The sequence below is a fragment of the Ochotona princeps genome, chromosome 10 (genome assembly GCF_030435755.1).
Source record: "Ochotona princeps isolate mOchPri1 chromosome 10, mOchPri1.hap1, whole genome shotgun sequence".
NCBI classification, from domain to species: Eukaryota; Metazoa; Chordata; class Mammalia; order Lagomorpha; family Ochotonidae; genus Ochotona; species Ochotona princeps.
In genome coordinates this window covers 50,885,113-50,898,506 of record NC_080841.1, presented here as the reverse complement: position 1 = coordinate 50,898,506, position 13,394 = coordinate 50,885,113, and the positions used below count along the sequence as shown (strand labels likewise).

At 47.4% G+C, this 13,394-nt stretch overlaps 1 protein-coding gene across 1 annotated transcript in view; it reads right to left on the bottom strand.

Annotated features, from left to right (window-relative positions):
* Window positions 1-10,127, bottom strand: part of DESI2 (desumoylating isopeptidase 2) — a 52,080-nt gene extending 41,953 nt beyond the window's left edge. The window contains exon 1 of the mRNA XM_004578493.3: window positions 9,743-10,127. Coding sequence (XP_004578550.1) covers window positions 9,743-9,784 — 42 coding nt within the window. The 5' untranslated portion in view covers window positions 9,785-10,127. The remainder of the gene's footprint in view (window positions 1-9,742) is intronic.
* Window positions 10,128-13,394: the final 3,267 nt, after the last annotated feature.

The following is a 13,394-nucleotide window of genomic DNA, read 5'->3' as shown; positions in this document are numbered from 1 at the left end:
TGCAGCATCCACCAGTGAGAGTTGGGACTTGGGGCGGGCTGGGTCAGACCTGGCTCCAGCATCCGAAGGCAAATACTGAGGTGGGATGGGCTATGGCGAGCTGGGTCAGAGAAACCACAGGCATGTGCAAGGTCTGTGGCTGGGAAGAGGTCTGATTGGGGAACTAAGGGGACATGCCGGCTGGGTTGTGGTTCCCACTGGGGAGCACAAGAGCTGGAATAGGGGCAGTGGTCTGGGCTGGACATGGCTGCAGTATCTCTCAGCATGGGTGTGGACTGGGTTTGAAGTGTGCCAGACTGGGCTAGACTCCAGCATGAACTAATGCTTGTGAGAACCAAGGTGGGTATAGAACATGCTGGGCTAGGTCTCGACCCCCACTGAACCATGTGAGAGATGTGCCTGGGCAAGGTCCAGAGGTGGCTGGGCTGTAGCACATAACAGTATGAACCAGACTGGTGTGGGCCAGCTGCGTAACGCCACATTTCTGCCACGACAGGGGGTGGACTAAGTCAGCCTGGGCCAAGGACCCACCAGTATGTGAGATTTGCCACTGAGAGGAGATCTGATAGAAGAGCCTGGGGATCTCCTTTATCTAGACAGAGTCTCTGCAGGTGACAATAACCAAGGCAAGGGACAGCCCAGACTGGGCCACACCACCAGCCAGATTACACTGGGGCTGGGACTGGGGGCTGGCTGGCTGGCCTGGGTTGGGTGGTACCACTCACCAACATGAGCTGGAACTGAGGACAGACCAGGCCGAGCCAGGCTACAGCACCCATCAGTAAATACTGTGGTGAGATGGGCTATGCCTGACTGGGCTCCAACACTGACCAGCACACGTGAGACCCAGGGGTGCATGGGTGCAAGCCAGGTAGGGGAGATGTGGAGACTCAAATGCCAGGCCACTGAGACCACCTCAGCAGAGAATTATTTGAGGATCCCCCCAACTAAACTGCTGGACTCAGAACTGCAACCATGGGGAAAGTAGCAGGATCTGTGGTCTAACTAAGGAATGCATGTGCCAGAATGGGCCTCTTCAATGGCGGGGCAGTGGACAGCATATCCAGATGCACACGGAGAACATGGCAGTCCGTTGAGGCCTGCAGAAGATACGTGGTACCACAGCAGAGGAGGGAGGGTAGATCAAATTGAACTACTCCAGCGAAGCTTGAATGCAAGTATCTGGGTGAATGGAGAGCCTAAGGTAGACTATGTCAGCCAAGTGACCTTGGAAGGATTTCCTCATCCTTGAATCAGTGAGACTGCCAGCCTTTCAAATCTGTCAAAACCACTTGAAGCCTTGGAGCATGCTCCATATCAAGGACCCTGGGATGACATCGGGTGGCCATACTGCATCCCCAGAACTGAGGCGGTTGGCAGGCTGGGTGCAGCTTCTCCCCATACTTCCCCCTTTCCTTAGACACAGAAAGAAAAAGAAAATGTGGAAACAATGGTCTCACCTACTTTCCTCTCACTCTCAACCCTTCCCACCCTAATCAACTATTTAAACATCATCAAAAAAATTTTTTTAAACGAGAGGCAGGTACAGGGCCCTGGGCAATGGCTCAATTGGCTAATCTGCCCCTTGCAAGCATCAAGATCCCATATGGATACTAGTTCATGTCCTAGCTGTTCCTCTTTCCATCCAGCTCCCTGCTTGTGGCCTGGGAAAGCAGAGAAGGATGGCACAAAGCTTTAAAATCTTCTTAAAATTTTAAGAAAAAAAAAAAAAAAAGTGAGCGGGCACTAGGCCCGTGCAGTGGCTAAGATGTCACTTGGGGTCCCCTTATATTATAATGTGCATACAATTTTTAATGCCCACATCAGAGTGTGTAGTTTTGGGTCCTGCTAATGAGCATGCTGAAGCGAAGCAGGTGATGGTTCAAATACTTGGGTCCCTGTCACACATGTAGGAGACCAGGATGGAGTTCTGCGATTCAGCCTTCAGCCTGGCTCAGTCCTGGGAGTGAACCAATGGGTAAAAACCTGTCTGTTCCTTTCAAGTTAAAAAAGGAAGCAAACTAATTAAAAAGAAACAAAAGGGAGAAAGGTGTACTAAGAGAAGGGCCCATGCTCCTGCTTCTGGATGTGCACGTTGGTGCTGCGCTGTCTCCCTACAACTCTGACAGCAGAAACCAAGCACCAAGCCAACAGGCTGGGGAGAAGGGCAGAGGGGGTGGGAAAGTTTGCTTCCTGAGAACACGGCTGGGATGCTCAACAATCAAGGGACCTTTGGACTTAGGACAAGCACCTTCAACCTAAGCCACAGACTACAGAGATCTTACTTTGAGACAGAATCAATCAAAATAAAACAGAAATTAGTGACTGTTAAAGGTTCTCTAACAGAAATCTTACATCACCCTAGAAGGTGTGAGGAAGACGGGAAATATAACCTATCAGGATCATAACTGTTAACTCATAGACAACAGACTCGAATTAGCATTAGACAATAGCAAAACTACAAAGGCATATGAGGGGAATCAGGAGTAATCCTAACAACCTCTTACAGGAGGTCATGCGCATACAGCAGGGAGGGGTCCCCAGAGTGGAGCAGGCAGACAGGAGGAGGCTTTTATCCCAAACTTGAAGACTCCTAGATCCTCACCAAGGACTATCAGTATGAGCACCGAGGACTACATCCCTACCGCCAAGGAGACCAAGGGGAAATGGAGTTCCTTCGGAGACCAAGAACTCTGAGGTCACCCACCCCCAATTGGATCTACCACATGGGATGGAAGAAGTCCAAATCCTGCCTTGCAGGTTCCAAGGTCATCGGAACAACAACCAGGATCCCTGAGCGGTCCACAGAAACAGAACAGTAAACTTCCTTCAGGACTAGGGAGAGGAGCTTTCTCTGGTCCTTGCCTGGTTCCAACTTTGGGTCCCCACCCCCTCTCGTAATAACCATCAGGAGCGCTCCAGAAACCCCTCAAAACAAACTAACAAACAAAACTAGGATAGACAGAGAACAACAAGGAAAGCTTAGAAACAGACAGGAAATGGTCAGCGGGGATGCACTTATAACTCACTGGGTGGGACACAAAGATTAGTTGTTACTCCTCACTGGGGTATGGAAGATTTCTCTGCACACCCCTCCTAAACATACTCACCTAAACTGTTGACATATATCCTGTTAGAATTATAGAGTTAGACCACCTGAAAAACAGCCAGGTTCAGTGAAAACGTGCTTCAATGCTATAAACTGCTAAAGACTAAAATTAAAATAGGCATGAGACAGCTGAATAGCAATCTAAGCCATTTTAAGGTGTATAGAACACGGGTGAATGTAAACCAAAATTGAAATGCCTATGAAGAAGTCACAGGTTGTGGTTGAGAACCTGCATTTTCCTATTAACATATTGGTTAATCAATACCATGTCAATTAATGCCATAATGTTGTAAATGGTTGGAAATATTATGTTGGGGCTTTTAATTGATTGGGATATACTCTGCCGGCTCTGCCTTCAGACCAGAGATGGTCTCACCAAGAAACCGTTGAACTTACCAGGACAATAAGATGCTGGACTTTATGCTTGGTAAATACCTCCAATGAAAGAATGTCAACTGAATTTGAACTATGGAAATGCAACAAGGTGGAGCAATCCACCGTGGGGGGAGGGTTTTGGGAGGGGCGGGGGGAATCCCAGTGCATAAAAAATGTATCACATAATGCAATGTAATTAATTTTTAAAAAATGAAATGCACTAAAAATATGTTTTAAAAAACAAACAAAAAGGTTCTCTAACAGAGAAATGTAAGTTTACTTAAAGTTCCTGCTTTGCGAAAACAAGAATACTAGTTATCAAGATACCATTGCAACACGTGTTTTGTATTTTGCTTTTTTTTTTGTTTGGGATTAGCATAGATGAGGGAGAGATATGAGGTGTGGGGAGAAGGGAGGAAAAAAGCTTGTTTCTGGGTATGTAGATTCAGAGACATGATGGAAACATTAGCTGATGAATGTACTGAGATGATCTACAATCCGTTCACAAAGTCTGAATTACATCACAGCACATGTAACAAGTAAAGCCTGGACCCGGCACGGTAGCCTAGTGGCTGGACTCCTTGCCTTGCATGTGCCAGGATCGGCGCAGCTCCGGCCACTGTGGCCACTTGGGGAGTGAGTCAAAATATGGAAGATCTTTCTCTCTCCTTCTCTCTGTATATCTGACTTTTCAATGAAAATAAATCCTGAAAAGAAAAAAAGTAAGGCCTAACACACTTGCATAACTTCACACACACCTGGAGTCTGATGGGAAGACAGGCTGGCCAAAGGAATGAAGTCAGACAAAAACAACCTCATCTGGGCCCGCCCCAGTAGCCTAGCAGCTAAAGTCCTCACCTTGCACACACCGGGATCCCATGTGGGTGCTAGTTCTAACCCCAGTATCCCCATTTCCCATCCAGTTCCCTGCTTGTGGTTTGGCAAAGCAGTTGAGGAAGGCCCAAAGCCTTGGGACTCTGCATCCATGTGGGAGACCTAGAAGGCTCTGGGCTCCTGGCTTCGGATCAGCTCAGCTCTGGCCGTTGTGGCCGCTTGGGGAGTGAATCAATAGACCGGAGACGTTCCTCTCTGTCTCTCCTCCTCTCTATCTATCTGACTTTACAATAAAATTAAATAAATCTTCAAAAGAAAAAAATTACCTCATCCGAAGAATCCTTGAAAGTGGTTTTTGTTTTTTTTTTAAGTTTCAGGACTCTGTAACAATTCACTCCCCAAGTGGCCACAATGACCGGAACTGAGCCGATCCAAAGCCAGGAGCTTAGAGTTTCTGCTTAAAACTAAAGAAATTTATACCCTGATTTATATTATAAACACCTGTGCATCTTCATTTTATGAAAACTCATCAGTAGCCAAGATAATTGGAAAAGCACAAAGTTTACATCTTGAAAAATAATGACATTGGGCTTGGCAGCGTGGCCTAGTGGCTAAGGTCCTCGCCTTGATCCCATATGGCTGCTGGTTCTAATCCCGGCAGTTCCACTTCCTCTCTCTATCTCTCCTCCTCTCAGTATATCTGACTTTGTAATAAAAAAAATAAAATAAATTAAAAAAAAAAAGGAAGAAAAATAATGACATTGGTGCTATAGCCACTACAGCAGTGTTCTGTGCCAGCACTGAAATCAATCTGAATCTCCTCGCTTTGTATGCCAATAAATTAGGAATATGTGAATAACCTCATTCCCAGGACTCAGAAAATAACTCCAGGACATATTTTATTGGTGGCATATTATCCCAAAGTAAACAGACGAACATGATCACGGTGAAGGCAGCAAGCAATAATTTAGCAGCGATCCACATGATTAAGTAAACTTTTGAGGATTACACTATTCAGTCCTCCACAAGAAGGAAGTTAATATAAGTTAATATAAGTTAATATAAGTTAATATAAGTTAATGGTCCAAATACAACTATTTTCTTTTTCTCTTTTTAAAGATTTATTTATTTTATTACACAGTCAGATATACAGAGAGAGGAGGAGCAACAGAGAGGAAGATCTTCCGTCCGATGATTCACTCCCCAAGTGACCGCAATGGCCGGTGCTGCGCTGATCCAAGGCCGGGAACCAGGAACCTCTTCCAGGTCTCCCACACGGGTACAGGGTCCCAACTCATTGGGCCGTCCTCAACTGCTTTCCCAGGCCACAAGCAGGGAGCTGGACGGGAAGTGGAGCTGCCGGCACTAGAACCGGCGCCCACATGGGATCCTGGGGTGCCCAAGGCGAGGACTTTAGCTGCTAGGCCACACCGCCAGGCCCAAATACAACTATTTTCATCTATGTGGCAGAGTTACAGAAAAGGGTGATCCAGTCACCCAATCCATGGAGTACCAAAAATACAGCCAGGGCTGAAGCAGGTGACATGACAAAGAGATGCAAGGTTATATGACAAGAGACCCCCGTCAACAGCGATTCTGGGCCTGGCACGGTAGCCTAGTGGCTAAAGTCCTCACCTTGCAGGCACTGGGATCCATATGAGTGCTGGTTCGTAACCCAGCAGCTCCACTTCCCATTCAGCTCCCTGCTTGTGGCCTGGGAAAGCAGTCGATGATGGCCTAAATCCTTGGGACCCTGCACCCTTGAGGAGACTCAGAAGTTCCAGGCTCCTGGCTTCGGATTGGCTCACTTATGGCCGTTGCAGCCACTTAGGGAGTGAATCAGTGGGCGGAATCTCCTCTGCATATCTGACTTTCCAATAAAAATTAAAGGAAAATTTTTTTAAATTACAGTGATTCGGGGTCAGCACGATAGCATAGTGGTTAAAATCCTCGCCTTGAACACACTGGAATCCCATATGGGCGCCGGGTCATATCCTGGCAGCCCCGCTTCCCATCCAGCTCCCTGCCTGTGGCCTGGGAAAGCAGTCGAGGACGGCCCAAAGCCTTGGGACCCTGCACCCGCATGGGAGACCCGGAATGAAGAAGCTCCTGGCTCCTGGCTTTGGATCAGCTCAGCTCCAGCCGTTGCGGCCATTTGGGGAGTGAACTACTGGACAGAAGACCTTCCTCTCTGTCTCTCCTCTCTGTATATCTGCCTTTCCAATAAAAATAAATAAATCTTAAAGAAAAAACACAAAACAAAACAAAAAAACAGTGATTCTAACAAACCAAATGTTTTCATGCTTATGAAATCTGACTCAGACACATGAATTCCATTTCAGGCAGCAGAAATACTCCTCAAAGGCATTTATTACAAACGTAAGTATTACCAAAGGGAAAAGAAATTCGCCGTTGAAAGCAAAAAATATTTCAAAAATCAAAAGTAACTTGAGAAAAATAAGTGTTAACAGGCAAAAAACCCTCAATCCCCAGGTCCTCTCCATAACCAACATGGTTACAGTAATGATGGAACCTCAGGTTTGTCTCCTCTCTGGCATCCCACATTTCAGTTACACCAGATCAGCTGACACTTCCCAAACCCAACTGTCACTTCCCCGCCTCTGCCACTCTGTTCACGCTGCTTGTCCTCGGCCCTCTATCACCACACCTGACAGTTTCACCCTTTATCCTTCAGCACTCCATTCATACAGTCTCCTGTGCATTCTTGACTCACACTGTTTCTACCTGAATTTGTTAGTTGCACCCTACTTTTGAAATCCTAAATTCCTTAATGACAGGATAATGAACACATGCTTGCGGCTTCTATAGGATCAAAGTTAATTAAGTGGACATTAGAGTACTTAATGACACAAAACACTTGTAGCACAAAAGACCTCAAAGAATATTAAAGGGCAAGTTTATTAGCGATCATTTATTTGTTATTCTGATAAAACATTATATATGGCTCAGCTCATCCTATTAACAGGAAAAGGCAGTATGTAAAAAAACCAACGTGGATGTGGCGATGTTGTGGTATAGTGGATAAAGGTGTGCCTGTGACACTGGCATCCCGTTCCTGCAATTCCACTTAGGATCCAGCTCCCTGTTTAGTCTGGGAATAGCAGCACAAGATGGCCCAAGTCCCTCAGCCCCTGCATTCTTGTGGGAAACCACAATTTAGGTCCTGGCTTTCTCCCGCTCTGGCTGTTGCAGCCACCTGGAGAGTGAACCAGCAGGTGGAAGAATTTCTGCCTGACTCATTCAAACAAACTAAAAATCAAGAGGGACAGGCACATTGGCTCTACTGGCTAATCCTCCATCTCAAACACCAGTGCCGGTTTGTGTCCCGGCTGCTCCACTTCCCATCCAGCTCCCTGCCTGTGGCCTGGGAAAGCAGCGGAGGACTGCCCAAGTACTTGGGACCCTGCACTTGTGTGGGAGGCCACAAGAAGCTCCTGGCTCCTGACTTTGAATTGGCTCAGCTCTGGCTTCTGCAGCCATTTGAGGAGTGAACCAGCACACAGAAAATTTTTGTCTCTGTGACTCTGCCATTCTAATAAAGATAACAAAATCTTAAAAAAAAAATCACAAGAATTATCCAGTACAAAAATAATCAATCAATCTGCAGTCAAGAAGTTCTTGCTCAAACTTGTAGTCATCTAGACAGGTCATCGACCCTCTTCTCTGCCTGCTTTCCCTGTTACTATCTCTTCACAAAAACAATGAGCAGTAAGACCCGTGCTACATTGCGCAGTGAATTCCTCTCTTTAAAAACACTGAGTATCACCCCTAGCCTTTCCCAATCCACCACAATTCGCAGTAATTTGCCTGACTCATAAAGTGAAGCAAAGTGCACTGTATGTCGAAGAATGAATTTTAATTTTAAAAGCAAAATTCATTACCTCTGCTTTCCCAGATTTCTTGTGGGCTCTGAAACCGTGGCTTGTGGCATTGCATAATTCTAATGTGTTAAAAATAGAATATATCTCAAGGTATATTCTCAAGAGCAGACTATATATCCTGAGGGATGGCTTGCAATCATCTTCATGGATAAAAAGAAACCAAACTCAGACCACTGGGGAGGAGGAGAAAAGAGGCGTCCAGAAACAGTCAAAGGGTAATTAAAGGTCTTGAAGAACAAGGCACTCAGCTGAAACGAATGCAACCATTTTGCTCTAGCCAGGTCTTTCTTAACCAGTGGGACTTAGGCCAACAACCTCACAAGGTGCCCTGCTTTTCTAGGCCTTCTTTTTCTAGTTATTATTCTTTTAACTTCCTCTATTACACTTCAGTTTCCTCAGTCTGTTAATCCACTTGCTCTCACTTCCAGGCTCAGTCAGAATTCCGAAGAGCCCTCGGGCCAACCCCACGCTCTACTGACATAAATTTCTGGATATGGCACCGCGGGGAATCTCTTTCTAGCCAAAACAGTAAGTGTAAAAACTTGTAATCAGTGTGAAGGAATAAAGTTTCCACCATAAATGAGAGCCAAGACTGCCGACCTGCAGTACCTCTCTTCTACATTTTATAAGCCAACCAAACAACAACGATGAGGAATGTTGCACCTGCCAATCCACCGAAGAAAACTGGAAACATTGCCGGCAAGGGTAAGCCTTTACAACCCAAATCCACCTGCCGAAAGCACGGAGGTACACCCAGGAAAGTGTCCAGCTAGAACTGTCCGCTGGGCGCGTGTGCCCGCAGCACGCCAAAGTTAGATGATCTAACAAACAAGTTCTTGCCTCTCCGTGGTCACATCACCGACCTGTTGCATCACCTGGCAAGAGGTCTCCAGGATCTGAGGAAGGAGCACACCCCCACCCCCGCCATGATCTCTAAATTATTCAGCGGGGCTGTTTCTTTAATAAAAATCACCCTCATCCATTTTAATGAGGCTGCCTTGGAGGCCACGGGGGTATTGGCTCCCGGTCACCTTCGAGGAGGCGGGCACGGGAATCGACGGCTCTGACTCTGGACTCGGGGAGTTTGTGAAGATTTGAGCATGAACACAGATGTACGGTTCGGGAGAGGCACAGGAGAGGGGAGCGCAGGAGTCCGGGCGCCGCGGCAACCCCGGGGCCCAGGAAACTGCGGGGACGTGGGAACCGCGACGAGAGGACGCCGCCCGTCGGCCAGGGGGTCGGGCCCAGAGCCAGGGTCCGGGCCAAGCAGAGGGCGCGGGGGAAGAGGTTCAAGCCCTCGGACCCCAAGCCCCCGGAAGGACCGGGTAGCGCCAACAGGACACCACCGTGCGAGAATTCTAATGTAATACTCGTCCCCCGCCCCCACCGCGGGAGAACTAAGCTGGAAGGCGGAGACACCAGGCTACGAGCAGCGCCCGGGGCTGGGGTCCCAGCCCACGCAGGCGTCGGGAGGTCCGCGGGGAGGCTGCCGGCCTGGCCAAGGGCGCGGGGTCGCACTCACCATGTCGTACACGTTGAGCACCACTAACTGGTTAGCCCCCATCCTCCTCCTCGCCGCCGCCGCCTCGTCCTCGAGCCGCTCCGTCTCCGCGGGGCCGGAGGCCGCCGTTGAGCCCCGCGGGGCGCTTAGGGGGGCCTGGGCCGAGCGCTAGGCTCGCAGCCGGGGCGGGAGCATCGGGCAGCCGGGCCGCTCCGGGGGCGCCGCCGACGGGAGCCTGTGCGGGGCCGGGCCGGACCGGTGGCGGGCCCCGCTCGGGCTCAGGCTCCTCCCCTCGGCAGCAGACACGTGGGGAAGGGAGGGGCCTGAGCGAGGGGCGGGCGCCGGGCACCCCGGGGGCGGGGCCGGCCCGGCGCCGGGGCTGAGGCCGCTTGCGCTGTGGTGCTGGGCCGCCGCTCTTCAGGACCTAAAATGGCGGCAGCCTCGGCATCTCGTCACCCTGGGAGCGGAGAGCCCCAGAAAGACTGCAGTTCCCAGCATGCAACTGGAAGCGCAGAGGCGGTCTCAACGGTCCTGACTACAACTCCCAGCATGCTGCGCGGTTTCTGGCCCTACTAGGTTAGCGCTCCCGGGGAGACTACAGATCCCAGGCTGCAGTGCTTTGCACCTGCGGGGCGGATCCTTTCCTGCCTGTCCTTGGCAAGAGATGAAGTCTACCTTGAACTGCGGCTGGTGGTGATGGTTCTGCTGCTGTTGGTTTTATCGCCTTGAGCCCAAAGGAAACGACACCATGTAGCCAGAACTGATGACCTTAAGTTTCCTAAACTATTTTTCTTGTTTTTTTAAATTAAATTTTTTTATTTTTCTTACTGTTCTTCACAATTATCTATCTCAAGGAATTCTTTTTTAAATTTTTACTTTTACTTATTATTATCATCAGTTTATGATACAGTTCCATAGGCCCTGGAATTTCCCTTATCCCCTCCCCAATTCTCTTCCCTCTCACTGAGTTCCTCTAAATCATTACTATAGTATAGTTTCTCATACACAGTCATATGTCCATTATTGTGGGCATGGACAATGGCAGAGAGTCCAGCATTCTATTGTCAAGATATAGTAAACAGTTTCATTGGGAGTCCATCTTTGTCTGGAAGTAGAGATGCTTACTGCATTGTATCTTCACATCTGGATATGAGAGTCTCCATTACACACTTACTATACTTCCCTTTAAAAGCCACAACACAAAATCAATAACAGGAAGAAAAAATAGAAATTTACAATGCTATGAAGTTAAATAACATGCTACTAGATATGATAGTCTCCATTACACAGTTACTATACATCCCCTTAAATGAAAAGCCACAAAGCAAAATCACCAACAGAAGGAAAAAAAGATATTAACAGCAATCATGAGGTTAAATAATAAGCTACGGAATGACTAATGTGTCACTGAAGAAATGAAAAAATCAACCTTCTTGAAAATGATGCTACTGTATGTATCATTGAAGAATTTAATGAGAAAAAAGATATGAAACTAACAAAAAAATCTAAGATATAGTTTCCACTGATCTTTGTTGGTGAGATAATTTCTCCTATAGGCAACAAATAGATGGGTTTTGTTTTTTTAATCCAGCCTACTAATCTATGATGTTTGGTTGATGAAATTAAGCCATTTACATTCAGGGTTCATACACATGGGTGGTCCTAAACTATTTTTCATTAAGAGATATTGGGGGATAAAGAAAGTGTTACTGGTTCCCGTAACATACATCCAGTTGGTCCTCAATGTGGAGCTTGCATTTTATGAAACTAAAGAATACAGGACTAGCAAGTTAACCCTGGGATACAGAGGCGCTTTTGTATTTAACAAGTATTTGTGTTCTGACTGTACGCAGGCACTGGATAGGAGAAATCTAAGCACAAGAAGGGGCAGAATTGGGGGGGCTTTGCTAAAAAGAATGTTTCAACCACACTGATGCCCTGGAAGGATAGGTACAACTGCAGATGCGTAATAATGGCATAGAAAGCAGGAAAGATAGGGCCCCAATTTGTGGTGCCCGGCAGGTTAAGCTGCATCCTGCATTGTCACTTATCCCACATGAGCATTGTGTTTTAGTGCACAGGGAAAGCAGGCGATATGGCCCAAGTACTGGGCCCCTGGCTACTTCCAGATCAGAGCATAATGGAGTTTCAGACTCCTGGCTTTGGCCTGGCCCAGACCAGGCCCATTTGGCCATTTTGTGGAGTTAACCAGCAGATAGAATGATCTCTCAATGGCTAGGGCTGGACCAGGCCAAAGCCAGGAACCAGGAATTTCTTCTGGATCACCCACATGGGTGGCAGGAGCCCAAGCACTTGAGACACTTTTATTAGTGGAGAGCAGCTTTGGAAGTGGAACAGCCTCCATATAGGATGATGGCATTGGACGTGGTGACTTTTACCTGCTACACCACAATACCAAACCCTGCTTAATCCCATCTCTAAGTATCTTTCTGCCAGGGATGATGAAGGTAAATCTGAGCACTCACAGCTCATTCAGGCCTGCTACCCTCTTTGTACAAACTGCTGATTCGCTCAGCTCTGCACCCTTTGTGAGCTCACCGACTCACAGCTGTGCACACTCAACAGAGCTGAGACTCAAAGTTCAACCCTTCGCTCGCTGCTGAGTTTTGTCTGAGCTGCAGTCTGTTTCGCTTCTCTCCCAGGATGTGTTCACCGTGGTAATGAATCACTGCAAGCCCAATGGCCTAAAATCACTCAGCTGTTAGCCTCCCACTGTAACTACCAGAAGCCCAACAGATGGGCTCCAAGCACCAAAATGAAGACCTGTGTTCCTTGTAGAGGCTCTGTTGCCTTTTACGGCGTCTGAAGGTTGTCCTCATTTTTTGGCCTCATAGCCAAACCGCTCCAACCTCTGCTTACCTCATCACATCTTTTTTGACTTTGTCTCACATGGAAAAGATTGGGCCCACCTGGATAATCCTGCCTAATCTCGCCATCTGAAGCTCCTTAATCATGCCTGCTGAATCCTCTTTTCCTGTGAAAGGTGTCATCCTGCGGATTCTGGGAACCACAATGTGAACATCTCTTGGTCACTGTGAATTTATCAGGGGCAAAATAGAATCCATCATCTGATGACTGGGTGAGTTTTATTGCTCATCTAATTTGAGTATCAAACCAATAATGGAAAGCAATCATGATCCGTTCAGTCATGGAGCATTTATTAAATGAGTGCCTTTTATGTGTCAGCCACTGAGTATCACTACTTCATTGGTGGCAAAATGGATGTGGTTCCTGTCCTCATGAAGCTTACCAGGTAGTGAAATACACACACAAATGCTGGCTTGTCTGTAGTTCAAATTGAAGGAGACAAATAGTAATTGAGTATATAACAAGAAAACTTGGTAGTTGTCAGGAGACAGGTTAGCGAAGAAATTTTAAAGAATTGTAAATCAAGTAATGGAGGCCTAGGAAGATATGAAGGAATGCGGTAAAAACTTAAATGGCCAGGTCCCACACTGAGGTTAGCCAGCTCAGACTTGATGATTAGAAAACAGCAGCATGACCCAAGAACAGAAGTCAGTACATGACTGTCTCAAGATTATCTTCACAGTTCTGTGGCCTTTGATCGTTGCCCAACTGTGGACCTTCAATTGCAGGCTGCAGCCATGCTCCCAGACTGTTGCCCTAAGGACTGTTGCCCCGGTGACCTTTA